General features: G+C 41.3%; 1 protein-coding gene across 3 annotated transcripts in view; it reads right to left on the bottom strand.

Moving 5' to 3' along the window:
* DAAM2 (dishevelled associated activator of morphogenesis 2) overlaps positions 1-26554 on the bottom strand; it is a 266044-nt gene that overhangs the window by 70321 nt on the left and 169169 nt on the right. For all 3 annotated transcript variants that reach the window (XM_077341894.1, XM_077341903.1, XM_077341885.1), the window contains exons 7-14: positions 13762-13872; positions 11257-11360; positions 10416-10482; positions 6722-6839; positions 2835-2973; positions 1979-2037; positions 1297-1481; positions 229-546 (exon numbers count right to left, since the gene is read on the bottom strand). In XM_077341894.1, coding sequence (XP_077198009.1) covers positions 229-546; positions 1297-1481; positions 1979-2037; positions 2835-2973; positions 6722-6839; positions 10416-10482; positions 11257-11360; positions 13762-13872 — 1101 coding nt within the window. The remainder of the gene's footprint in view (positions 1-228; positions 547-1296; positions 1482-1978; positions 2038-2834; positions 2974-6721; positions 6840-10415; positions 10483-11256; positions 11361-13761; positions 13873-26554) is intronic.

Raw genomic sequence — 26554 nt, forward strand, 5'->3', positions numbered from 1 at the left:
AACACTGACCCTGAACCTTGGGTTCACCAAAATCAGTACTGTCTACTCAGACTGCCAACAACTCACCTGGGTCTCAGGTAAAGGTCTTTCATATAATTGACTACCTGATCTTTTTTTAAAATCTGGAGATGCTGGAGATTGAATTTAGGATCATCTGCACACCAAGCACAGTTGCTCTACCACTGAACCACAGTCCACTCTAACTGACAACACAAGTTAGACTCTTACCTCACTCAGCTTGGCCCAGTTGAAGGACTTCAGTGGGTGAGATGGTTGTGGAATTGATTTCTTTTTTAGACTTATTCCACTGGTGCTGAATGTTGTGGTGGAAACTGGCAGCATTCCCAAGTTGAAAAATGGGGGTGCTCCTGGTGGAGGAGGGGGACCTCCTGGAGGAGGTGGAGGAGCTGGTGGAGGGGGACTAGAGAACGGAAGAGGTGGTGGAGGAGGAGGCAAAGCCTCTGATGATGTTATATCTGAAGAAAGAGCAAATGGGCCACCTGGAGGCAACTGAGGAGAGGATGTGAAGGAAATAGTGCCACCGTGCTGAGGAAAAAAGATAACATTTAGAATGTACATTTTCAGCATATATCACATTACTTTGATGACATAACACAGTCCTCCTTATTTTACTTTCACCACAGTCCCTAACACTAATTATGGTTAATCCTAATTGCCTTTCCTGACTTTCAATAGAAGCTGGAGCATTGATTCTTTTATTTTCCCTTTCTGTGTTGAAAGGGTGCTTGGGTATCATATCTGGAATTCATCCTCAATGGAAGAGCAGTAGAAAGCAGTAGAAATGAAGATGAATCCATAGCAATAAGGAGATTACTGGTTGGTAAGACACTATATAAATAATGCTAGTAAAGTGAATTACATATAGTTCAAATAACATTTTTAAACAAGTTATATAGTGCTTACTCAGAGGCTGGACCCTACCGGAATTTTGCATATTAAAATGTTTATTTTTCACATAAATCCTTGAATCCTTCTGGGATGTTGCCTAGGCCTCTAATTACGTCTAATCATAGCACCCATACATTGTGGTACAATATAACGTGCAAGCAATCCCAACAAAGATAAAAACAAGCTTGAAGTAGTGAAAAGAAAGAATGGAAAGCATAAGCTCTGTAGTCATGGATCCCATACCAGGTCATTCACAGACTTCCCTGCAGCCTTATGCAAATTTGCTTCTCCATTTCATAAAGGGGACATGCACAAAATTACAGTTTGCTTGTCCCTGTTCTCCATTGGATTGATTTCACAGATTAGAAAAGATGTCCCACATCCTACCGAGAACTCATGGAGTTGAGCTACAAGGTCAGTCATTTGGTCCCGGGTTTGGCGTAGCTCCGAGGCTTCTTTCTGTAGCTTGTCCTTCATTTTATTTAATGTCTTCATCATTTCATCTTTTTCCTGAGTCTTTATATCACATTCTCTTTCCTTCTTTTCTAGCCTGCTCATCAGCTCAGTGTGTTCTGTGAACAGCAGTGGGGACAAGATTGAAAAGTGATGGATGATTTCAGGCAAGCTAGATGACCTCAAAAGCTGTGAATCATCCCCAGAAGAAATTATGTGTAAGGCATAACTGCAGACAACTGAAGGAGTTAACTGTCCTGGGAAGGAAAGGGGTTATACTAAAATTACGACTAGCAAGTTATTATTGAAAGATGGTTTAGGTGAGAATCATGAGATACCGTCTAACAATGAGACTTTCAAATCTACACTAAGATTGCAGAGAAAAACTAGATGCTTTATCAATGTTTGTTTAAAGTCTAGCTCACCAACAGACTCATTGGAAACCTTAGGAAACTCACAATCCTCCTGCATCTGTTCACCATCTGTAAAATGGCAATAACAATGACCTGTACAATGTTGCAGTCTGAGACTTTAGCTTTCCATCACCTTGGAATCAATGGTTCAATTAATCAATCAATCCCCCTGTACTATTCTACAACCCTAAAAGGCTAAGTACCTTTTCGGAATTTTTCTGCTTGATCCCTCCATTGCTTCACTTCATTCTCATTTACCAACCTAAATGGACATATAGAAAGATAATTTCAGATCTATTCCAAAATAATTAAATACAAAAATATTCCCATTATATTTGAAGTAAACAATATGCTACAACTGTAGAATTGGCATTTTGTATGTGATTTGAATATAAATTGTGCTACACACAAATGAAAGTTTGAGAAGTTATGGCAGGATAGAAAAGCAAAATAACCAGCGAAAACATACTATTTAGGTAGGAAAAATCAAATACATCACTATAGGATGGATGAGACTTGTCTTGGCAGTAGTACGTGTGAAAAGGATCTGGGGGTCTTAGTAGACCAGACACCAAACGTGAGTCAGCAGTGTGACTTGGTAGCTAAAAAGGCAAATGGGATTTTGGGCTGTATTAGAAGAAGTATAGTGTCCAGATGACACAAGGTGATGTTACCACTTTACTCTGGTTAGACCTCACTTGGAGTTCAGTTTGGGGTACCACAACTGAAGAAAGATGCAGAGGAACTGGAGCATGTCCACAGGAGGGCTATGAAGATGATGAGGGGCTTGGAGACCAAATCATATGAGGAAAGGTTGAGGGAGCTTAGTCTGTTTAGCCTGGAGAAAAGGTGACTAAGAGGTAATATGATAACTATCTACAAATACTTGTAGGGCTAGATGGACCAGATGAACCTGGTGGCTCCTTCCAACTCAATGATTCTATGACTCTATTTCCCCTAAAGATTATCTCCATGTAAAGAAAATGCCACATATAAAGGAGACCTTACATTTAACACACTGTACAGCAGAATTATAGTAGCAGGTAACAAGATTCTTACATCTTAATGATGTTCTTGACATTGAAGTTCTCCAGAACAGCTATATCTGGATCATCACCTCGTTCATCCTGAAGAACAATTTGCTGAAGAATTCTGTCTAACAGCTGCCACTGTTGAAAATTTCCCCCATTTCGTTTATCTACAGTGAAAAATGGCAGTAAGGAAACTAGGAAAAAGACAATTGCGTTGCAAGTGACATAATTAAACTTCCCACTGCCTTTCCTTAGACTGGCATAATGGTAAAGTTTCTTCAGCTTCTTAGATTCTGTCAGGTTTTTGCATTTCCTGAGTTACTAACCTTTTGTTTTTTCAGCGGTTATTGCAAATTTTGGCAGGAGTGGTTTAAGGATTTGTGGGTCCCATAGCACCAGAGCCTGAGGGTAATAGCGGGGAGGGGGGAGGAGAGAGTCTACAGCACCTAACTCTTTGGGAGGGGAGCATGGGGGCCCATAGCACATGTTACATGTTCTAGATGGATAAACTGGCACTGAGTTTCAGTCATCCCCCTCCCTCTTTGATGCCTGTTAGATCTGGCTCCTCACTCCCAGCAGAAGAAAACTTCACCCTCTGGTTGAATGGGGGAAGGAGAAGGAGGAGGGAGGGAGGGAGGGAATTGGAAATGTTGAGCATTTTTTATTGTTGTAAGAGGTGTTTTTATGGGGTTTTATTGTTTTCAATTGTGTGAACGCGAGACCACTGGAAGAGAGGCGGTATAAAAATAATAAATAAATTTTGAATTAGATGTTTTAAATATTTTATTGTGATTTTACTTTAATGGCTTACATTTTAACTTATTCACTAGACACTTTGAATACCAACTGGGTGGAAAGACAGTGCATAAACATTATAAATAATAAGTAAATTAATAAAATAAAAGGAGGAGGATGCTGATTTGTACTTCCAATTCCCCATACTTTCCCACTGTATCTGAAGAAAATTTCTGTTTCTCCCCTGTGGGAAGACACACAGCCTTCTCATTGATAACATCTTGTTGGTGAGTGTGTTAGAGAGAGGTAATATTTCCCCTAGGTTATGATAAGGAAGCATGAGGTACAAGTAAATTGTGCTTCCTGAAACAAAACTTTCCACATGACATAATCACCCAATAACATTAAAGCCATTTTCAGGTATTCTGACTGGGGAGAATGAACACTTATGGGAACAGGGTAGAATGGTGGTGGGCAACATACATACAACTATAGGCATAAAGTTTTCTACGCACAATCAGGAACCATGAAAAAAATAGGTTTCATGGTTGTGCAAAGAGAACCATATGCGTGTGCATACATGTACATACTTGGGAAGAAACTTCCATCATAATTCTACCCCCCCCCCATATATGCAGTCCCTTTCATCTGTTTGCTTTAATGAACCTACCCTGGGATATGCAGAGAGGTGACATAGGTCCCAAACATATGTTTAAATTCCCTACCATAGGTTGAGATAAAAGATATTGAGGTCAATTTTATTTAGCTAGATTCCCCTTTATGTTGTATGCTCTTAATCATGCTCTCCAGCAGTCAGTGGACCCAGATATGAGGTGGGGATAAAGTAGAGAGCTACACTAAAAACATGACCTTTATTAAGTGGAAGTGCCTTTTGCAACCTATGAAGGAGATGAGAATCTAAGTCATAAAATTGATAATTTTCCCTTTTGTTGGAAATCTTTTTGCTATATTTGCTTGGAAAGAAATACTTTGCAAATATACTTTTTGTAATATCCATGTTATCCAGTAAATTAATTATAATAAAAAGAACATACAAATTCTGGTTCCACTGTTATCAGTGTGATTCAGTGAGGGAAAACCTTATTTTTTATGCTTTAGGATGCTTTGAGCTGATCCTGCATTGAGCAGGGGGTTGGACTAGATGGCCTGTATAGCCCCTTCCAACTCTATGATTCTATGATTCTATTTTGCCATCGTAGACCTATGGACCTGGCTTTAGCTACTGTGGCATGTAAAATGGAATCCTACATAAAGCAAGAAGGAAAGATTTGTCCTTCAGATTTTGCTGCTTCATAACACAACTAAGCCAAATGACAGCAATATTTCCCCCCTTTACTTGGACTGCCTAGAAGCAAAACATTCGTAGCTGTTAGTGGATTATTAAATCAAATAGCTTTAATATCCCCAATTTGTATCATGTTCCTTGAAGAGAAACTGCTAATTTGATTTTCCAATTAGGGCTTGAGAACTTTTAACTTATGCATTCCCACGAGGTGACAGCAAAATGTGAATTTTGCCTTTAATGATAAGAACAGAGTTTTATTTGATTGGGTTACCAAAATCCTTATTCTATGTCAATTTAAAAAGCACCTGTTTCAAGAGAGGTTAGACCAAAAGGATAAAGTTCTCTCTTTTTTTGTTAAAAACTAATAATTTAACAAAAAAGGACTCTGTTTCCAGATGGACAATGTTCAGACATTCACTATTTAAATACTATTTAAGCAAGGAAGAGCCATTTTGGGAACTCAAATGGAAATAGAAAGCAATGCAAGGAAGGCCAGTTGTCTGTCAACTCCAAGGTTAATTCAGCATTAGCATACCCACAGCTTCCCTATAATTGTGTGAGCACTGTAATGTTCACTGCCATCTTAAGCAGAGTTAAACTCTTCTAAGCTCACTGATTGCAATGTACATAGAGGGGTTTACTTTATTTTTACTTTATTTATTCATATTTAAATTTATATCCTACTACTCCCAGTAACTGGCTCGTGGTGGGTAACAATTAATAAAACCCCATAACAATAGAATTCCATTAAAATACCAATAAAATATTCCAAAACTATTACTTAAGAACACATGGCAGTAAAAATCTCAGCCTCACCTGTTCCTGGGATAGCAACGAAGGCACATCCTAAGAGGGGAGTCCGTTAGATATTCCTGCACTTTGCCTAAGGTTGCATTGTGTATGGCCAAACCATACACATACACATAGCACTCTCAGAAAGGTCACAATGATTACATGTTTTTAAGCACTAATATGTCTATTTTGTTTTAAGCATTTTAGCGCAGCTGACCACTTCAAGTGCTGGTCAGATCCATTAGGTGGGTACTGGTCTTCACTCTCAAACAATGAAGCATAAGACTGTGGAATATATCAGAGGACATTTAGAGACTGATGCCTTCAGTTATGTGTTCAGCATGCCCAATTTTGGCATTATCAAATAGCTGTATGCGTATACAATATACCCTGTTGACTTATGCTGCATTCACTTCATAATTTATGCAAGTTTCAACTGATTGTGTATTGCTCAAGCAACATATACAAGAAGAAAAATAATCCAATACCAAATCCAAGCCCAATCAGATCAAACGCTTATAGAAACAGTGGCTGGCTAAGGGTAACAGGAGTCCCACATAGCTGGAATTCCCCCCTTTTAAATAAAAATCATTAATCATGGGAAAATTCCTACTCCTAACACTGGTGTCTCATCTGTCTCAATAGTTTGGTGACCCTGGGCCCTTCACCTTTTCCCCTGTGTGAACTGACACCATGGATGTAGGTAGGAAAACATAAACACCTTCTTGCCCAGCACCATAGTCCTAATCCTCAGCCAGTTGTTGCCATGGTATGGGGCATCTAATCATGGATTTCTAACATCTCTTCTCGTTTAACCTGTAACAACTCTCCACTTTTTAAGATTTTGTCATCCAAAAGCCAGGTATCCTTAAATGTATCTTTTAAAGGAAAGAAGGAAAGAAAACAAGCTGATATTCTAATGAAGCTGAATATTATGACCAGTATCAAATTCTGGAGACACTATGTACACTCTATAAACACATCTGGATATTATTCCCAAATAAGGTAAGGGAATACAAAGGCTGGAGAAACTTGACTGAATTGAACAGGCAACCTTAGGCCTATGAATATGATATACTCACAAGGCATTTGCAAGCAGTGCTGAAGGACAGATAGCAAATATGGATACGCATCTGTGTGTTTCAACCTTTTCTTGATCATCTCAAACATCTGTGAAGCGCTTTTTGTGTCAATATGTACCTGCAAAAAATAGGAATTGGGAAGAAAAAATAAAAGTGTTAACACATTAAACAAAAGCAGCATTTTAAAAGCATTTAAAATTTGCACTTTTGATTAAAATGGAAGGTTTGTTTCACTTACTGTGATTCATTCATCTCTCTGGTCCTAGGGTGAGACAACCTGAACACATTGGAAGTAGCCCCTCCTTGGAGGCAGATAGGATCACTGATGATTTTGTTGTTTCATAGGATAGGGGCTTCTCTCCCAAGCCCTCAGGCTGATTCCAAAGCAGTCCATCCCCCATTCAAAAGTATTACAACAGATAAAACTCCAAACCAACAGCCAACCAAAATATTCATCACACAGAACTGAGTTCAAAGAGAACAACAGATAAAGATTGGACAGAGGATCTGCAGGGTACCCTACAGTCAAAAAAATTCCCTGGCTCTGAGAAATATATCTCATCCAGGCCACAGGCCATCCCTAGAGGGAATGAGACAGCTCTACCCAAGAACTACTGAGAAGGGAAATTCACAATAATTGCTTAAAACTTTCCTAGAGGCCACTAAGGTGTCTATATGCTTATCAAAGCAACTTATATCTTTAAATTGCAACCACCAACCTCCAGGCTGTGAGACTTAGCAACCTGGGCTAAGGAAGGAGGAGGGACCCTAGATGAAGAATGCCCTTTCTGATTGGGAGGTACCATGGTGCCTTGGAGTGGACATTTAAATTTCTCTGCTACCTCACGCACCAATGAGCAGAAACATGAAATGGTTAGCTTTGGTCCTTGCTGGAGTTCCCACTTGGATTTTGACAAAGACAGATGGAAAAGGAATTTCAAGGGATGGGGGCTCCCCTTATGGAAAGATCCTGGCTGTGCCAGATGATCTAGATGGGTCAAGCTCCTCCACTTCCTTCTTGATACAAGGGATCTCCAGGATGCTTAGGACCTTAGGGAAAAACTGGGGAAATTTCCTGCAGGAAGAGACAAGTCTGCATTGTAATTCCAAAAGCTTTTCTCTCCTCACAAGAAGTAGCAGAGGCAAAAGGAGACTGCTTTGCCTAGGCAGTATCTTCTACCAACTCACCCCAAAGAATGATTTTGTTCCCCTTGGAAACAGTCTTCCTCTACTTCCAAGGAGGACTGGCAGTGATGGGGAATCTCCCTAAGGCAAGTCCCCCCTCTCCAGTCAGAGGCAACTGTCTCCCTGCTACTACCACCATGAACGCGCAAAAAAAAAAAAAAAAAGGCGGGAGTAAGAGGACAGAAAACTCAAGAATGAGAAAAAAGAAAAAAAGTCTGTAAGCAATAAACTGCAGTGCTCTTACAAGCACAAAGGCACAGGTTCCTAACTGCTCTGCAAGCAGGACTGAGTCTGGGAGCTTGGGAAAGAAGCCCCTTCCCTGTGGAATCAAGAATTGTCTGCAACCCTGCCTGTCTCCAGGGAGAGGCTACTTCCCACAGGTTCAGACTGCCCCACCCTGTACCCACCAGATAACTGAATGTACATTTAGGAAAACCCCATCTTTCACAAGCCAGATAAAACACAATTCATTTAATTATCTGATAATTAGGGTTGTATGTTACGAAGAAAAGTTAAAAAAAAACCCTCTTCATGCAACTGTAAAAAGGATGGCGACAAGGAGCCATGCCTTTGCAGCACGTGCAACTTCGCTTCTGAACTCTAAAGAAAGTCATCGGGTAAGTTCTCAGGTTGATTTTAGAAAACTGGTAAATACTTTCCTTTTAAAAGTCTTTGAGGAACAGTTGTGTTCTCTACTACCATAAGCCTAAAACCATTTTTATGCTTGTTTTTTTTTTCATTTCTTCACGGTATTTGATATTGTGGTACTGTTATGAGCTCTCCTGATGACTCTTGTGGTCATACAACAAGATATAAATGTAACAAATACAACAGAATATGTGTGCTAAAGGAAGGAACCATAGAAGCGGGGTTCATGACTCACTTCTTTTTCTAAGCCACGCCATATATTTATATAAGGAGGAAGATTGATCTGACTATACAGTTCCTTCAATACACACATCCTTAGGATGGTGAAGGATCACACAAGACGGGGCCAGTTTCCACACCACTTTGGGTACATGTGACTCAATTATGAATGGAGCCATAGTATTCATCTATATGTCTGCAAGTAACACAAAAAATTAAGAGAATTACATGTATGTGTGAACTGACCCTTTTGCTGCTGAGTCATGTTGCTGCAGTTATTCTATGCTATTTACTTCTTTAGATCATTACATTCTTGAACATCGTTACTTTTAGCCTTCCACAGGCTCTGAATTGCTATGGAAGCCAAGGTATTTAAATCTCATTAACCTTAATACAGTTTCCATTCCATTGTCTTCTTCTGATCCTTAACATTAACTCTATACAAAGTAATCTTAGAAAAGGACACACCTATTTAAAAGCAGCAAATGGTATTTTACACAGTGTTAGCAGTGCCTGAACTATCACAGGATGTCACTTTAGTTTACTGTCCAGTCCAAAGTTCTTGAAGTGCAGGCTTCCTATGAAAGAGGGTGTTTGCATACAAGACTAAAAGCCAATCTGGGAAATCTACCTGCTTGCCTCAGAGAGCAGGGAGCTGTCCACTGGGATCCTAGAACTGATGGTGCTGAATCTGGCAGTGGCCTTGAACTCCTGTACCACAGACAGAAAAACTGGAACAATGCCATTCTGAGTACTCTGGCCTAAAAACACTTACTTCAGTCCATAACAGACCACCTCCAAATTCTAGGTTAATAAATACCTCAATGCAGTTTGAGGAAAAACATGGCTCTAGAATATAGGCAGGTTCTAAGATACAGACAAAGTTCAAAAATCTGGGTACCATTGCACAGAATAGAATCAACCTGAAAACACAAGCCAGAAGCCTAAGATATTCAAGTGCACTTGGATTCTCCAAGTCTTGCATACAGCTCATTAGTTGGGTCTACAGCTCATTAGTTGACAAACTGATTGACATGTAACAACTAGTACTAACCAGAGATGCTCACATATTTACCATTTCAGCTCATGTTTCATGCATGTGAACAGGGAGTCAGTTGTTTAGGAAGCAGTCTGAGTTGCTCTCAAGCCACTCAAGCCTCTTTGCTTCGTTACTTTCCATACTGGCAGGCATATACAGTGCACACTGACAGTAAATACCACTTAGTATTCATATGTGTGATAAATTTTGCAACACAATCACTATTTCATAGCAGATTCCCTCTCCGCTTCCTCCTTGTCCTATTCAATGCTTGAATTGGACAGCAAATATCAAAGGTAAGTTGAAGCTATCCATGGTTCATCTCATTAGTTAGAACAGTATGTTTGTTCAAAGTTCTCGGCAAGTATACAACTGAAGTCATTAATGCCCCAAGGAGAGACCTAGCTGAGAGACCTAAGGCTGTCTAAATTCACACAGTGTCACCAATTTAGTCCCTCTTGATCCGTATAATTTAAAACTGATCTCATTCCTCTTTAAAATGGGAAAATAGGGTCCTTGCCACACAGAAAATTCATAAGAGATTTACACTCAATCAAAGAAACGGGGGGGGGGGGAGGGTGTCTTTCTAGAATTGACACTTACCACATCAAATCTCTTTGCAAGTTCCAGGTCATCTTCGTTTCTGACCATTTCAAAGAAATCTAAGTGCCTAACAGGAAGAGAAAAAGAATGACAAATCTATAAATCCATCTCTAGTTTAGAGCAGTGCTAGCTGGATGAGGGGTCAAAATCCTTTTTCTACTAAACAGTGGGTTAATGGCAGGTAAAGAGACCTGCTGATGAGACTCATTTGAGTCAATCAGCTTCTGAGGATTTGACTTTAACAAAGTTAGCTATTCCACAGGACTAAATGATGACAATGCTGACCAAAATAATCTAAAAGATGGTGAAATAGATATCTCAACAGGAGTGTTGTTGCAAAAGTTCAGAATTATCTACCGTGGAATAGAATCCATCCAGCTAATAATATAATACATGGCTATATCTTATGAATCAGAAGGCCATTTCCATCTGGCTCAGCCTGCACATGTATTTGGTCTTTCCCATCCAGATTATAAACCTCTCTCTTGTTCCCATTTATGGAAGTTTTCAAACCAATGATGTTTTTCAAGTGTCCCTCTGTCAACACTTGTACTGAAACCACAAGGTGCCAAAAGATAGCTATAAATATTGAGCAAATAAATGAATTTGGTACCACTATTCCCTTTGAAAATATCACCATAGATAACGAACGCTGGAGAAAGTTGTAGACAGCTGAAGGTTCCTGTATGCAGGATATTTTGGAGTGAGAGGAATGAAATGCATTCCCTTAAGCATTGAAACCATGTAGTGCACAGCTCATGTTCACCCCCCCCTCCCGTTCAACTTATGGCCGTCCACAGTGTGATGTTAACACATGCAACCCCCCACAGATGCTTCTCACCTATCTAGTGTTGCATTTTCATGTCCCCTTAGCTTGTCAATAACAGGCTGGATACCCAACATTAGGAATTCATATCGTAAGTGCAATCGGAATTCCAAATTTTCCTAAAGGAGAGAAATATAAATTAGTCCATTAGATTCTGAGTCTTATATAGAATTTCAAAACAGCTTTGTTTATTTATTTTCCCATTTATAACCCACCCCTCCTACCTTGCTGGCTCAGGGATGCTTCCAACATTAATTCATAGAACATACATAGTAAATATAGTATTTAAAACCATATACTAGAAAACAATCATGCCAGCTCCTTAGCCAATTGGTTTATCTAGTCTGTCCTACAATCTCTTCATATCACTCTTTGATTACTGACATTTTGTCCACTTTTCAACCTAAACTGGATGAAATAGCAAGTCAACAGATTGCTTGATGGCTCTGTTCCTACAGAAACTTCCCGTATTGCAGCATTTTTAGATAATGTTTTTAGAATCAATTCTATGTTTTAATGAAGCTCAGAAATACTTTTTTACTATAATTATATCATTTTGTATTTTCTGCATATCTTGTTCAAATGCTAATAAAGGCTTCCATAACTACCTGTGTCTAATTGGTTTATCTAGGAGAATTCAAATCTTGGTCTTCAGGGGTGGGTATCTGTGTAGATGGAGTCCAAACATTGTTTCATCAGAGTGATCTTGTTGTTCACTGGCTCCAACCAAATGCTTGGCCGAAGAGCTCCATCTTACATGCCCTGTGGAACTTTCCCATCTCCGTCAGGCCCCTAGCTCTTCTGAGGGCTCATTCTACCAGGTCAGGGCCACGAGAGAAAAGCCCTGGCCTTGGTTGAGGCCAGACATATTTCTTTTGGGCCAGGGTTTGTTTGAATTGGATAATCTTAGTGTCCTTTGGGGGGCATAGTCAACCAAGTAATCCCTCAGGTACACCAGGCCCTGACTACAAATGGCTTTAAAGGTTAGCACCAATACCTTAAAATGGAATTAGAATTCAACTCGGAGCCAGTGCAGTTGCCTCAGGGTAGGCAGGATGTGGCTCCTCCATAGTGTACGGAAGCTTAGAGGCCAAAAAAAGCAAAGAGTTTGCACTGAAGGACTGAAATGAAGTTATTAGCATCCTTAGTTCTAATAATGAAGGAAATTCTTGAGACCTTGAGTATTGCTAATCTGAATAAGAACATAAGAAAAATGTTGAATGAGGCCAATGGCCCATCCAGTCCAACACTCTGTGTCACACAGTGACCAAAACCCAGATGTCATTAGGAAGACCTCTAGTGGGGCCAAAACTCCCGAAGCCCTCCCACCATTGCCCACCCATGCATCAAAAATACAGAGTATCACTGCTGCAGACAGTGTTCCATCTATACTAAGAGACACTGATGGACCTGCACTCCATATGTTTATCTAATCCCATATTGAAGCTGTATGTGTCTGTAACTGCCACCATTTCTTTAAGCAGTGAATTCTGTGTGTTTCAGATAACTGTCCAGTGGCAACTTAAAGTCTAACAAAGTTTGTTATATGGTATGAGATTACATGAGTCATGCTCACTTCTTTAGCCATAGTGAGCAACGAGTCACAAAAGCTCATGCTCTACCATAAATTTTAATAGATTCAAATGAGTAGAGTGCTTGCACTCAAAAGCTCATGCCTTGAATAAATCTTTGTCTTAAGGGTGCCACTGGACTGATTTTATTGTACCATAGATTTTTGTTAGTCTTTATTTATATTTTAATTTATATACCATCATTCACAGGAGTACTGTCGTGTGGTGATTTACAATATAACAGTAAAATTACAATATAAAAAACCCCAACCCCCCCATACAACAAACAGACAGATCTGAGTCTCCAGCCTCCTCAAATAACCCTTACTACTCAGCCTCATTGGTCAGCTCCTGGGCCTATGCTAGTATCCCAAAATGATGGGAACCGGGAGCCTGGTTTTAGAAAGTTAGGTGGGATCCACAGGTGGCAACTCTGATTCCCCATCCTGGCCTCAACCAAATGCCTAGCAGAAGAGCTCCATCTTACAGGCCCTGCAGAACCCATCAGGGCCCTTAGCTCTGCTGAGAGCTCAATCCACCAGGTTGGGGCCAAGGTGCATTTCTGGGGGCCTGGGACAACCAGCAAATTCATACCCGCAGAACAAAGAGTCCTGCAGGGGGCATAAGCAGATAAGCACTCCCTCAGATAGTTAGGACCCAAAGCCATGTATAGCCTTAAAGGTCAAAACCAATACCTTAAACTTGATCTGGAACCAGACCGGTAACCAGTGCAGTTGCTGCAGCACTGGCTGGATATGGGACCTACAAGATGAGGTGAGGGAGACAATGCAGTAGAGATATTGGGGACCTAAAGATTAAACCACTTCATGAGTTGTTATATTAGGGATTTGTTAGTAATTTCAAGTATAAACAGAAATTGCAAAAAAACCAAAACAAAACAAAACAAAATACCATTAACTGTATAAAAGATTCTAGCAGAGATACTCACCTCACCAGTGCCAGCATTCAAAACAGCATTAATAAAAGACATGATAGCGGTTTTGAGATTCACTTCATCTCGATAGCGCCCCATGCTTCTGTCTAGCTCATTGAGTAATGACTGAAAAGTAACAGGAGCAAAAGTCACATGAACTACCATGGTAATATTGTCTCTTCATTACAGACCACGTGAAAAAATTGTTAACATCAAGTGCTTAGCATGACAACAAAAATGATAAATGCTGTGAAAAAGGCCCATGAATTAACTTCTCCTTTTAAGACCATTATGTGCAGATAATTGTCTAAATGGATATTTGTCTAGAGACAATTGTCCAGTCCCCCAGTCTGATCATCCTCCAACCTTGACAGTTTAGCTGGATTACCAATTACAGATACATTTTTACTTGTGCAGGCAAATTTTAAATGATGAGGCACTACCATGCCTGTTCTGTAATTGTGAGGGCTTACTAGGGGAAGAATAAAACAAGAAAATACCAAAGTGGGCCTCTCATTGTAGCAGTAACACAGTTTTGGTGTAATGAAAATCCATTGGGGACCCGTCATTACAACCATGACATGGAAGATCAGTAGATACAAGAACACCTCCTGTATTCATTTAGCTAAGGACTGGGACAAGCCACTGTGAGCCAGGTTCCACTGAGAGGTGGCATAGAGATTAAGAGTGGTGGCTCCCCCACATACACCAGCTGGGTGACCTTGGGCTCACCACAGCACTGACAGTGCTGCTCTCACACAACAGCAATATCAGGGCTCTCTCAGCCTCACCCACCTCACACGCTGTCTGTTGTGGGAAGAGGAAGGGAAGGCAATTAGAAGCCACTCTGAGACCCCTTCTGGTAGAGAAAAGTGGAGTATAAAAAAACAACTCTTCATATTATGTCCTGACATTTGGTTAATGCTGCTGAGGAAAGTTATGAAACAGGCTTTGTTTATTACAGAATCCTATTCAGCATGCATTATTGAGAATTTTTCCCCTGGGTTACCAAGAGTTAGGTAATAAATGGGATTCATAAGTTGATAAACTTATTGCATATATATTTTATTATGCCACAAAATACAATTTGTTTTCCCTTTGAAAATGTAGTTTGGAAGCAAGACAACAAACCATAAAGAAGGTATGCCAGTTTCGCCAGTTATTAGTTTTGAGGACAGGTAACATTTGTTCTTCTTGTGTATAGATCTGGTTTCTGTATAGATATGTGACAGAAATTCTACTACATCTTGCTTTTATGTATGTACTAGATTCAAAGCCCATTCATGAGAACAGGCTTTGAAAGCCCCCCCCCCCCCACCATGGCCGCCCAACAGATAAATAGAGGCGGCATTGCTCCCGGGTGCGGCGTTTCTGGGTCCGGTGGGAACGCCTGCTTACTCCCCTCCCCCCCGGTGGCGGCGCAGATTGTGCCCTCACCCAATTGGCTAGAACTGCTGTCTATCCTGGTGAGAGGCCAATTAGAAGGTGCTTTGCACCTTTCGATTGGCCCCTCACCCGGACTAGTCTTGCCCACTCTCTGCCCACTTTGCCCTTAACAAAATATGAAGAAGGGAAAGATTAGAGACAAGCCTGTTGCACCCTGAAAGGCAACAGTTGCTACCTCACAGGCCTTTGTGAGTTTTGTGGAATGAAGTATGGAGCTTGAAATGGACAGTGCTGTAGGAATGCCAGTCTCCAGGTTAGACCTGGGGATCCCCTGGAATTACAGGTCATCTTCACCTAAAAAGATCAGTCACTCTGGAGAAAATGGCTGCTTTGGAGAGGGGAGTCCATGACATTATACCTGGAGATGGCAGCCTCCAGGTGGAAACTGGAGATCCTCTGGTTGTTCAATTAGCTGCTTTGGAGGGGAGCCTGCATACCATTATACACCACCGAGGTCCGCCCCACATCAAATTCCGCTCACTACCAGCTCCATTGCTAAAGTCTCCAGGTATTTCCAACCCAAAGCTGGCAACCTTCCCCTCTGAAGGTTTCTAGCCACAGAGGATAGACAGAGGTCTGAGCTGCAGGCAGGAAGAGATGGGCAAGGAAAAGTCACTACTGGCCCCGAGTCAGTTGACTGTCATTCCCCGATTGGCAGGACACCCCCCTCTCAGGGCCAATCACCTCCACTTTTAAGGAGTGCACTGTCATACACACACACACACACACACACACACTATACCAATGTTTACCAACTGGGGGACCGTTGGGGTGGTGTTTGTAGGGGTCCCTGGTATTTCCCATGCTGCCTTAGCTAGGCTTAGGAACTGGCCATTTCTCTATTTCCCCCTTCACCTCAAGGATAAGGTGTCCTCCCTCTGCCAGAAGCCTAGAGCCCGGCCGCAGTTTCTTCCTCCTCACCTTCCTGCAGTGTAACCTTGCAGAAGCCAGCCTCGCTCCTGACTGGGAATATTCATCAGATAGGCTGCCAGCTAACCATAAGAACATGAGAGAGGCCATGATGAATCAGTCCAGCCATCTGTGTCACACCGTCACCAAATCCCAGGGATCATCAAGAGGTCCACCAGCAGAGCCGGAACTCCAGAAGTCATCCTACTATTGCTCCACAAGCACCAAGCATAAGACCATCACTGCCCCAGTCATAAGAATAAAAAAGTGCCATGTTGGGTCAGGCCAATGGCCCATTCAGTCCACTAGTCCATGTCATGCAGCAACCATCAAGAGACCTTGCATCACACAGGGAAGGCCATGTGAATTACAAGTCCCCAGAATCCCTGTGCCAGAAACCAACCAATGGAAAAGTGCTTCTGGAGTTCTGGCCATGCTGGTGGGCCTCCTGATGGCCCCTGGGTTTTAACCAGACCCTGCTGGCATCTCTAGCAATATGTGAAAGTCAAATGTAGGTGGAATGGGTCTAATAGATATGTCAGTTCTGGTGACACAGGAGGAGGGCTGGTAACACCACTTTCCGTGATGTGGGGGTAGTCTGGATGATGTCACTTCCAGTGGTGTGCCCAGAGCTGCAAAGAACGGGTGGTATAAAAATCCAAACAAACAAACAAACAAATAAATAAATAAGAAAACAAAGTAATAGTATAGCAGGGATACAAAAAAAGTAGAAGCGGGGTTATGTAACAATTATATATTACTGTGTGTATAATTCTGGAAATATTTCTGCCTACTGTCTCCTTTATTATAATTTTAAGACATTGCCTATAAATATAATGATTCCTAATTCTTTTATATTCAGCTATTTCTTGCATTTCATGAGATTTTTGGACTCTATAAAAGAACCTAGGCTCCATCTGAATCTCTCTCTCCCAATTAAAGTTAACATTCATGAATCTGACAAAGTGGGCTTTAAGTCCATCCAAGTTTATACTACACCATACAATTGTTAGCCACAGCTTTGCAGTTGATATACTGGTTTCTATAACAGTAATAGAGTATCAGCTACATCTTCTATTTAGAGAAGCCAGCTGGCAAATTAAATGGTATCACTCCATTTTCATCCTTTTGTAAAGGAATCAGATCAGATTAGGACAGTTAACAAATTCTCAAAATTATAAACAAAAAAAATCCAAACAGTCAATTGTACTTCTACTTCTCACCATTCTTTACCCTTGTTACTGACAATCTCCAGTTTAATGACAAGGGTATTCTAAGAAGACACTGGTTTGTCTGTTGAACATATCACCAGGACTCTAATATTAGTGAAATTCCACTGTTGTAGAGAGGTTTTCTAATTAAATCTGACCCTTCCCCTCTGTATTATTTTAAGAACAAGACAAATTCTGCTGCATTGGACTAAAGCAGTGGTCCCTAACCTTTCTGAGGCTGGGGACCGGCAGGGCATCGGGCCACGCCCGCGGGCCACGCCCGCGCATCGGGCCGCATCTGCGGGCCGCACCCCGCTGGCCACACCCGCGCATCGGGCCACAGCCGCGCCCGCAGGCCACGCCCGCACGGGCCACACATGTGCGATGCGCGGCCCGGCCCTGATTCCCTCTCCCCGCCCTCCCGCAGTAAGAAGCTTCCCGGGCCGCAAGCTTGCGGTCTGGGAAGTTTTTTACTGCGGGGGGGGGGGCGGGGAGTGGGAGCCACGGCCCAGCGCCATGGCCTTCGCGGCCCGACACCAGGCCGCGGCCCGCAGGTTGGGGACCACTGGATTAAAAGTCCATTTAATCCAGTATCTGACATTGGCAAGCCAGATACTTCCAAGGTTACAGGCAAAATGCAGAGGCAGCATCCCCCACCCACTACATGTCTCCAGCACCAAAAGTAGTCTGAATGTTAAAATGGACAATTCTATTTGTCTATCATAGCTAACAGCTGCTAATCACTTTAAAAGAAGATTATTACAAGTTCATATGATTACTATAAAATAGCAGCCATCACATATATTCTCATAACAATGAAATCCATAAAATAATTACACACTTTGTGGGGGGAAAAGCCCTTTTATTTTCTATCTTGTACCTGCGACCAGTCAGATTCACAGGGTGACCCCATGAGTTGCAGCACTAATCAATCCCTTCTTCCAAGGAGTTCAGGCATGCATGGATCTCCTTTCCTCCACACCTTATCTAGAGGCCTCTATTAGAGGGGTCTGCAACCTATAGCTCCGGAGTCAAATGTGGCTCAGTAGAGAACCAGATATGTTACTTTAGGATTCTCACTAAAACATCATGGAGATCCCACACCCGGCCGGCACTCCAACAACTTGGCTGGCTCCCAGTTGAATTCCGGATTAAACTTAAGGTTCTGGTAATCACCTTTAAGGCCATACGCGGTTTGGGCCCAGTGTATCTGAGAGACCGCCTCCCTGCCTATACCCCCAAAAGAGTCTTACGCTCTGCCACCTCCAACTGGATGTGGATCCCTGGCCCCAGAGAAGTGCGTCGGACCTCAACAAGGGCCAGAGCCTTCTCAGTCCTGGCCCCCACCTGGTGGAACGAGCTCCCGGAGGAGATCAGAGCCCAGCCCAAACTTCCACAGTTCCGCAGGGCCTGCAAGAGGGAGCTCTTCCACCAGGCATTTGCTTGAGGCCGACTGACTCAGAACACCTGCTGGTCCCCCCAGACGCCTGCCCATGACTCTCCCAAAGTTACTGTTAATTGTTATTATATTATAATTGTGGTTTTGTAATCTTTTGATGTTTTTGAAAGTTGTTTTGATGTTATAGTCTGCATAATGTTTCATGTAAGTTATAATGTTCTGTGTAAACCGCCCAGAGCTGCAAAGAAATGGGCGTTATAGAAATCTAAATAAATAAATAAATAAAACTTCAAAAAAGAAAATGAAATATTATTGTTATGTAGGCCATTATGAGTTCTTTGGACATACGATGCAATGAAAATGTGCGTGTTGGGGGGGAAGTCTTTCACAAAGTAAAATTATGACACTACTGTTCAAGGACACACTATCGTATCCTCTGTAACACATTTCACTTCCACACAACTTCAGATTTCATCTCTTAGCCTGTTCCGCAAACTCTGAATGTTACTTCTATATTCCTCGTTGGGCAACCAGGAACAAGACTGAGCTTTGTATTCACTGCCATCCAAAACTCTCCTGAACCAAGCTATTTGGTCTTTAACCAAATTCAATATTTTCCCATTAGCTGCAACCATTTGTTGAAGTTGTCATCCCTTCTTGGTTGTTTAAGAATAAAAGAGGAGAAAGCACTTCAAACACTGCAATTCAAATAAAAGTAACTGATTCAGCAAGCTGAAGGAACAGCAAGAGCAAGCTTTAAAGCCAACAATCTTCCTGTAAACTCAGTAAAAGTTTTCCAGTCTGGGATCTCCCTGAGGAAAATTTGTGAACAGAATATAGTTCAGAAGATATTATGATGAGGGAGCAGCCTCTAGGAGCTTAGATGTAGTCTTAAAATTTAAAAAGTTTTGTTTTTATAACCCACCCTTCCCGTGAGACTCAGGGTGGGTAACAACACTTGACAAAGTACAATTGTAAATATAATAAAAATAACAATAGAAAATTAGAAAACTAACCACTATTCCCATATATCCAGCAATTAGTCTGCGGACTGGGACTCAAAAGGGTTTTCATTCTTTCGATGGGTGGATCGAATCAATAGGTATCTTCACTGGGGAGGCCAACCATTAGGTATACTCAATGTTATATTTCCAGCATCAACCATAGGCCTGGTGCAACAGTTCTGTCTAACAGGCCCTGTGAAACTGATTAACGTCCCACAGGACCCTGATCTCAGTAGGCAGCGCATTCCACCAGGCCAGAGCCTGGGCCAAAAAAAGCCCTTGCCCTGGTTGAGGCCAATTCCCCCTCTCTGAGGCCAGAGACCCTAAATAGATTTTGGTCGAACAATCATAGTGACCTTTGGAGGTGTAATGGGAGAGGGGGTCCTCCAGATACACGAGTCCCTGCCTGTTTAGGGTTTTGAAGGTCAGAAAATATTTTCTATCTTGAACTGGTCTCCAATCTGGAGCCAGTGCAGTTAGCAAGCACCATTGCTATGTGTGCCCTCCACTTCTCCATCAGGTTCACATTTGCAATAGCATATCACTTTTGGAGAAACAAAAGTAGCTAGAATGCTCTTGCACTAGCAAGAGCTGACAATAGATGGGCTTCAAAATACCGTTATAGTCAAATATTTATTTATTATTAGATTTAAAAATTACCCATCTCCACAAATGAGCAGATTTTAAAACATCCTAACATTTAAATGCCCAATGAAATCCACCACCTCATCCCAACCAACTGAAGTTTGGCCTGCAGATTGGCTACAGGACAGGAACGCATACTCAGCCAAGAATGGGGAGAGGGTCTGGAAAGGAGAGGCAGGAGGCTCTTGGGAGGTTAAGTCACCTGGCCTTAATAATAGGTATGGAAGAAGAGTGTCTTCTTACAGGCCCTGCAGAACCATGAACCAGTGAGAAAAACACATGGACTGATGACTTAGCAGTGTTTTCCTTTTGTTTCTTGTTTCTCCCTTCTACCCGTACTGCCAGGTTCTGAGAGAAGTAACACACAAGCCAAAGCTTAAAATATAAATACTATATATGACTGCCTAATTTTTCTCCCTGTATAAAGCATATTATTATATAAAATATTTCCTGCATAGAGAATATGGGGAAATCTATAGATCATACATAAGGTTCCAAAATCAATTCTACCATCTCTAATTATAAGGATACCAGGTAGCATAGCTGTGACAATCTCTAAGATTTTGAAGATCCACCACCAGTTAGAACAGGGGTAGTCAACCTGTGGTCCTCCAGATGTTCATGGACTACAATTCCTATGAGCCCCTGCCAGCAAAGGCACACAAGTTGACTACCCCTGAGATAGAGCACACAATGCCAGACAATACCACTTCATTGTTCTGGCTCAGTATAAGGCAGCTTCATGTAATAAAACCTTGCACCTTACTGTCTGAGGTGTAGTCCACAAAGGAGCACAAGTGAGCAAAAAGTAAAAGATGGGAAATGAAGAGAGGAATTAGAAATGTGAAATCATAATTTCTGAATATGCACAATAAGAATTTATGAAATTTTGTATAAATGTGGATAATTCATGCAATTTGAGGTTTTACTGAAGATCCTTTCACAGTATTATTGTCATTATTTATGATGTGCAAGTAAAAATCAGCCAGAGTTTGCTTTGTTGTTCCTATTTTGTCTTCTAATTTGATAGCTTCATTGGGTACTCACACACTGGCTTTCACAACAGCTTGTAATCCCTTTGCCACTTTCACAATGCACATGTAAGACCTCCATAAAGCTGACCCACACTTCCTTATTTATTTCTTTATTCAATTTATATACCACTCCACCCTGCAAAGTGGGTTTGGAGCCATTTACAATAAAAATAATAAATACAGATAAAATCAATACCCCTCCTCCCCAACAACTACATACCTTCCAACGGGCTAATCAGACTGGAGGATTTAGAAGATCTAGCCCCCCTCACAAATGTGATGGTTGTGTCTGTCATCTTCCCCCTCCCTTTCCCTTCTTAGTGGGTGTGGAATTGGGTTAGCTATATTGAATTTTGCTGCCATTCTTGTCTTAACTTTTGTATTAATTGTATTATGTTTTATTGTGCTTTTATTGTTTTAGGGGATTGGTTTTTATGTGACCCGCCTCGAGCCTCCAGGGGGAGGTGGGATATAAATTAAATAATAATAATAATAATAACAATAATAATAATAACAGGAGGGGGAGCTAAGATGAAGAAGGGAGGCCCATATCATGACCAGACAGCCCTGACCATATCCATAGGCCACATGGAAGAGTGTCATTTTGCAGGCCCTGCAGAACTTTGACAGTTCCATCAGGGTCTGGTTTTTGACTGGCAACTCATTCCACCAGGCTGGAACCAGGGCCGTAAAAGCCCTGGCTCTGACCAAGTCTTTAGGGCCAGGGATTACCAACAAGTTGGTCTTTACTGAGTGTAATCCTCTCCAGATAACATATTAGAAGAAGGAGAAGAAGAAGAAGAAGAAGAAGAAGAAGAAGAAGAAGAAGAAGAAGAAGAAGAAGAAGAAGAAGAAGAAGAAGAAGAAGAAGAAGAAGAGTTGGTTCTTATATGCCACTTTTCTCCACCCAAAGGAAGCTCAAAGCGGCTTACAGTCGCCTTCCCTTTCCTCTCCCCACAACCGACACCCTGTGAGGTGGGTGAGGCTGAGAGAGCCCTGATATCACTGCTTGGTCAGAACAGGCTTATCAGTGCTGTGGGGAACCCAAGGTCACCCAGCTGGCTGCATGTGGGGGAGTGCAGAATCAAACTCGGCATGCCAGATTAGAAGTCCGCACTCCTAACCACTACACCAAACTGGAAAGGTGGTCCCTCATGAAAGCCAACACAATCAAAACAATTTCTTTCCACTTCTGCTGTTTCAGCAGAGAGTTGGCTTTTTGTTGATTTTCACTATTCAGGAAGAATGTTGTTAACATTTCTTTGCTTTCAGTGGTAACTATATTTTGTAGAAATCCTGGGCTGGTATCTGAGGGTAAGACAATATGAGGCAGTGGGAGGAAAACATGTTTAGTGATTGAAATCAGCTTCAGTATGCAAGATTCAAAAACCCTTTGGAATCTTTGCTGGGTGAATCTAGATGATATTATTCAGATAATATATATGCAGACAGCATGGTGTTTCAGAGACATATGCAAATAAAGGATTGTAGATGAACCAATCAGATACCATCATTGATAGAGACATACGGACAAATGAGGACCATCTGTTAATCAGGGCACTTGGGCAGGCTGGCTTGACTGTATATAAGTTCTTGCTGTTCCCTTTTCAGTATTCGGTGTTTCTTGTTGGAGTTGGAGTTAATAAAGAGCTGATTGTTTTCAAAGAGCTGAGTCTATGACTACCAAATCCATAGACTTAACAGTGTTTCTTCACAGAGCTGTGAGTGGAATGTTCCAGGTATTTACACTATCTGATCTACAATAGTCAGACCTCAAAAACCAGGGGGATGACTATACTCATCAGAAAAATGTCTGGAATGATTCTCTACCTACTATATTGACTGGTTTTCCAGTGTCATTCAAAAACTCTGTATGTAAAAGTCCTGAATCTCAGATGCCATAAAGGTGTCCTGATTTTGACCTACATGAACAGGGATTTTGGCACACTCAACCCTTGAATTAATAAATATGGTTTGTGGGAAACAGAACTGTACTCAGGACATTTTTACCTCAGACACATTCCTGGCCAACACCCATTTGAGAATGCCACTAGATTCCTTTTTATTCTTGGCTTCAGACTTGAACACTATTTCTCTGGGACAGAAGGCTTGTCTTGATACAATAATTAGATTCATCATATGACTTCCAATTCCAAAGCCTGACAATTGCCATTAGCATGCAAACAGAATGACATACAGACCTAAACAGTCAAATTAGAATCCCTTGCACTGTTCATCACCAACACCACTATTGACAGTAAAGAAACTAGTGTTGAAAGATTTCACATTACTTGGGGACAAAGAGGATTTTAGCTTAGTGTTCTGGAAGCAACTACATGGAAAAGACAATTCTGGTATCTGGATCCAAAACACTAGGGGGAGAAAAAACAGCAAACAGGAGCATGTCCCCACTGCTCTTAAGAAAACAAAGAGACAAACATTAATCTTTAATTCCTTTTCCCTATCCAAAAACATTGACAGGGTAATTATTTGTGCATTCCACACATTCATGGATGAGATAGTAAGTTGGTTCCCTAGAGGCTTATAAAAGCTTCTGCAAGCTATTAACAGCAACTTATTAAGGCCCAGCTGTACAATGTATGAATTGTGCTACTCTACAGACTAGCTCGGAAATTACTTATCTCCCAAGTTATTTTCACCCTGTCGTAGACTTTAAAAAAGAGAAAGACTTTGAGATATGGAGAAGGCACTTCAGCAAGGTCATGCTCACAGCAGCATACAGATTTATTTGGCATAGCAACCCGGTCAAGTTGGGACAAGGGATTAAAATCAGATTGAATGCTATCAGGGCCATGTACTATTAAAAATCCCTGTCAGGCATGCAAGGTCATCTGGTGCCACCTCCCAAATAAACAAAGACAAACTTCAGAAAGGTTACCGCAGCATAACCAATAAACAAGTAATATTTGTGGTTTCTGAGGCATGACATATACAGGGTGAGAAAGAAATGCCTCTTAAAGACATCTAAACTAATTCAATGTTCGTAATCTACTGGTGAGCCATTTTGGTATAGTGGTTGTGAGTAGCAGCCTCTAATCTGGAGCACCAGGTTTAATGCCCTGCTCCTCCACATGCAGCCAACTGGGCCAGTTATGGTTCTCTCAGCCTCATCTACTCACAGAATGTCTATTGTGGGGAGAAGAAGAGGCAATTGTAAGCCACTCTTACACCTTATAGATCCCATATCCAGTCTGTGCTGAGGAGCTCCATTGTTTGTGAGTTGCAGCTTGGATCAAGTTCAAAGTGTTGGTTTTAACTTTCAAGATCATTCACAGTTTGGGCCCCACTTATCTCACAGACCGCTTATCTTTTTATGCCCCCCATAGAGCACTTCATTCTTCAGGAGCTAATCTACTGGTGGTCACCAGTCTTAGAGAAGTTTGCTTGGGCCTCAACACGGGCCAGGGCCTTTTCGGGCCTGTCCCCAACTTGGTGAAATGAGCTCCCAGGTGAGCTGAGGGTCCTGATGGAGCTATCACAGTTCCACCAGGACTTTGGTTGAGCTCTTCAACCAGGTCTTTAATTGAGGCCAGGGCAGTAAGACTGGAGGCCCCTCCTCAGGCTACGCCAGTCCATCGGGTAAACTCCTACCCCACACAATGGGTGCTGTTTGGCAGACCCGAAGGGGGGAGGGTTAACACTGGCCGTCGGTTATTTCCATTGAATGCTGGATTTTATTGGGGATTTAAATGAATTGTTGTGACCAGCCATGAGCCATTCTGGGAGTGGTGAGCTAAAAATCTAACCAATCAATCAAGTATTTTAATCTTGGAGCAGATTATTTATTCACATCACATTTGACCTTACCTTCTTGTATTACCCTGTAAGGGATTCTCATTCGTGTAGTACATATACATTGTCATTATTGTGATTCTAACTGCACATACTATATGACAGTAAACTCTTTTTGTACACCTTATATGTATTCACTGTGCTTCTTGGTGTGCCATCAGGCCCTTAAGTACTTAATGTTCAGAAGGGGCAGGTGATAATTTTCATGACATTCACTTGGTGAACAGCATTGTATTAACAGGCTTGCCAAGTAGCGCTTAGCAACTGGAGAAGAAGAGAACTGAAATATCTTATTGAATAATATGAGATCATGATTGTTTGCATTCTCGTATTTTAGATGATTGAAGATTGTTTGAATAATAACAGGATAAAATATAAGGTGGGATATTTAATTTATTTTCTAATGTTTTGAAGGAGCAGCAACGTAATTAATATTGGAATTCATTTTTTAATTGAATGTATAGGTTTTGCCACTGAGGAAAATATTAATTGAAAATTGGATAGTAAAGTAGCCGAACCCCATTTTGACTTCTTTTTTTAGCCCTATGTAACAGGCAGTTGCCTTACAACTTTGATTTTTTTAAAGAGGGTATCAGGTTATTTCTGTGACCACTATATGAACTGTGAATAAAGTGGACTGTTTGAAATGTTTAGTGACAAGGCTTACGCTGAATTTTTTTCTTCTGATGGCAGTGTTTAGCAACTGGGAGGAGGGCTGTAGGGGAAAGGACAGTTTCAAAAAGAAAATTAAGGCCTTGTCTACTTATAGGAAGTTCTGACTGCAGAGTTCCTAGCAATGCCTAAAGCTACCCAGATAAGTGACAAGGGTAGCTATACCATTCACCAGAAACTCATCAACAGCAACTCTATGGTCAGGATTTCCTGTAAGGAGACAAAGCCTAATTATTCTTTTTAATTTTACTTCCCAGTTTCCATGCACTGATCAGCTGAATAAGCATGGGGTACACCTGGATAGATTACAAGGGCTACAATTGCCATAAGCAGGCAAATGGGTACCCTACCTGTTACGTTTCTTTTCTCTAGGCAATTGGCAACCTTATGAGCTTCTCCACAGCTGAGGTGGAAACCATGCAGATTTTCTATATAGTCAAAATATAGTTTGTGAGGGTTTTGTTTGCAGTGGTTAAATATACACCACACTTTTACAGATTAAATCTTTTTTATGTTTTACTATATTTACGCAAAAGGAAGTTGACCCTGAATATAAAAAAGGTTATATACAAAAGGTCTATTATTACTACATGAACTATATTATTATATGAATATAAAAAGGCCCTGTGGAAAAACAAAAAAATACCAAAAATAAAACAACGATGTTATTATTGC

The sequence above is a fragment of the Paroedura picta genome, chromosome 1 (genome assembly GCF_049243985.1).
Source record: "Paroedura picta isolate Pp20150507F chromosome 1, Ppicta_v3.0, whole genome shotgun sequence".
Lineage (NCBI taxonomy): Eukaryota > Metazoa > Chordata > Lepidosauria > Squamata > Gekkonidae > Paroedura > Paroedura picta.